We start from the raw sequence: 2,193 nt of genomic DNA on the forward strand, positions 1-2,193 counted from the left end.
TGAGTTAATTTCCCTTCTTGGTCGCAATGTTAAATATTCTCTGTCGAGGATAATTAAGGATGCAAGGTATTTCTCTGTCATCTTGGACTGTACACCTGACGTGAGCCATCAAGAACAAATGACTCTAATTGTGAGGTGCGTAAACATGTCAAGTACTACTACAAAAATAGAGGAGTTTTTTCTGGAGTTCTTGAAGGTGGATGATACATCCGGACTTGGACTTTATAATGTGTTAATAGATTCACTTAAATCTGTTGGTTTGGATGTTAAAGATGTTCGTGGACAAGGGTATGACAATGGTTCGAACATGAAGGGAAAACACCAAGGGGTACAAAGCAGACTACTTGAAACTAATCCAAGAGCATTATTCATGACATGCGCTTGTCATAGCCTAAACCTTACTCTTAGTGATATGGCAAAATCTTGCGGTAAAGCTGTTACCTTCTTTGGTGTTGTGCAAAGAATTTATATATTGTTTTCAAGCTCTACTAAAAGATGGCAGCTATTACTTGATCATGTTCCAAAAATGACAGTTAAGTCTTTGTGTAACACTCGATGGGAGAGTCGAATAAAGAGTGTTCAGGCTATCAGATATCAAGCACCCGAGTTAAGAAAATCATTACTGGAATTGAAGAGAACTTCTACCGATGACGCCAAGACTAAGAGCGACGCAAAATCTTTGGCTAGCGCACTTGAGAAATTTGAATTTTTACTTGGCATGGTCATTTGGCATGACATTTTGTTCACTGTAAACATGGTGAGTAAGAAGTTGCAGTCTAAGTTTGTGTGCATTGATGTTACTCTTAAACAGATTGAAGGTGCCATCTCATATTTTAAGAAGTACAGAAATGACGGCTTTGCAACTAGTCTGGATATTGCGAGATCTATTGCAATTGACATGGGTGTACAACCTTTGTTTCCTGTCAAGAGACGTATTACTAGAAAAAGACAGTTTGATGAAATTAGTGACAATGACGAAAATAACCAGAATGAAGAAACGCAAGCAAGTGAGGTGGAATCATTTAGAGTTAAATACTTTTTGGTGATGATTGATGTTGCAATTGCTTCCCTAACTACTAGATTTGAGGAAGTGAAGACATTTGGGAGCATATTTGGTTTCTTGTTCAACTCGAAAGAGTTGAAGTCCCTGGGTGATAATGATCTAAGAAGATGTTGCACTAATTTTGTCAACAAATTCACTCATGGTAAGTCAGCAGATGTCGATCTAGATGATTTCGTTTCTGAACTAAAAGTACTGCAGATGACATTGCCAAACACATTCATGTCAGCGGATCAGATATCTGAGTTTGTTAGAGATGCGGATTGTTATCTAAATGTCTCAATTGCTTATCGTATCCTTTTGATCGTACCTGTGACTGTTGCATCAGCTGAAAGGAGTTTCTCAAAATTGAAACTATTGAAAAATTATTTGAGGTCAACGATGTCTCAAGAAAGATTGAATGGATTGGCCATGTGCTGCATTGAGAAGAATATGCTGGATAGTATTGATCTTGACACTCTCATTGATTATTTTGCGTCAAAAAATGCACGAAAGTCTCGTTTCACATGATCATTGGAGGTTAGCATGCTATTTCAATATGTTTTTTCTGCGTTGTAACTTCCATGATACTTGGTTTGGGACAAAGGCAGGGAAAATAACATATGCTTGATTCTAGTAAAAATATATTAGTTTTATGATTTTATAGCAATTTTATATTTTCATGTATCAAATTGGATTTTTTTCTCTCTATTGGGCCCACTGGTCGGGTTCGCACCGGGGCCTTCGAAATCATAGAGCCGGCCCTGGATGTAGTCGTACGTCTTCACGGCCCGACCGATCAAGCACCGAAACTACGGCACCTCCGAGTTCTAGCACACGTTCAGCTCGATGACGATCCCCGGACTCCGATCCAGCAAAGTATCGGGGAAGAGTTCCGTCAGCACGACGGCGTGGTGACGATCTTGATGTACTACCGTCGCAGGGCCTCGCCTAAGCACCGCTACAATATTATCGAGGATTATGGTGGAAGGGGGCACCGCACACGGCTAAGAATATGATCACGTGGATCAACTTGTGTGTCTAGGGGTGCCCCCTGCCCCCGTATATAAAGGAGCAAGGGGAGGAGGCCGGCCCCTATGGCGCGCCAAGGAGGAGTCCTCCTCCTAGTAGGAGTAGGACTCCTACTAGGAGGG

At 41.1% G+C, this 2,193-nt stretch overlaps 1 protein-coding gene across 1 annotated transcript; it reads left to right on the forward strand.

Moving 5' to 3' along the window:
* The first annotated feature begins 754 nt into the window (after positions 1–754).
* Positions 755–1,570, forward strand: LOC147959931 (uncharacterized). The gene has a single exon (XM_087533046.1). It carries the CDS (start codon positions 755–757, stop codon positions 1,568–1,570), a length of 816 nt encoding a protein of 271 aa, XP_087389172.1.
* The last annotated feature ends 623 nt before the right edge of the window (positions 1,571–2,193 follow it).

The sequence above is a fragment of the Triticum urartu genome, chromosome 7A, assembly GCF_056163025.1.
Source record: "Triticum urartu cultivar PI428250 chromosome 7A, HENAU_Tu73, whole genome shotgun sequence".
Lineage (NCBI taxonomy): Eukaryota > Viridiplantae > Streptophyta > Magnoliopsida > Poales > Poaceae > Triticum > Triticum urartu.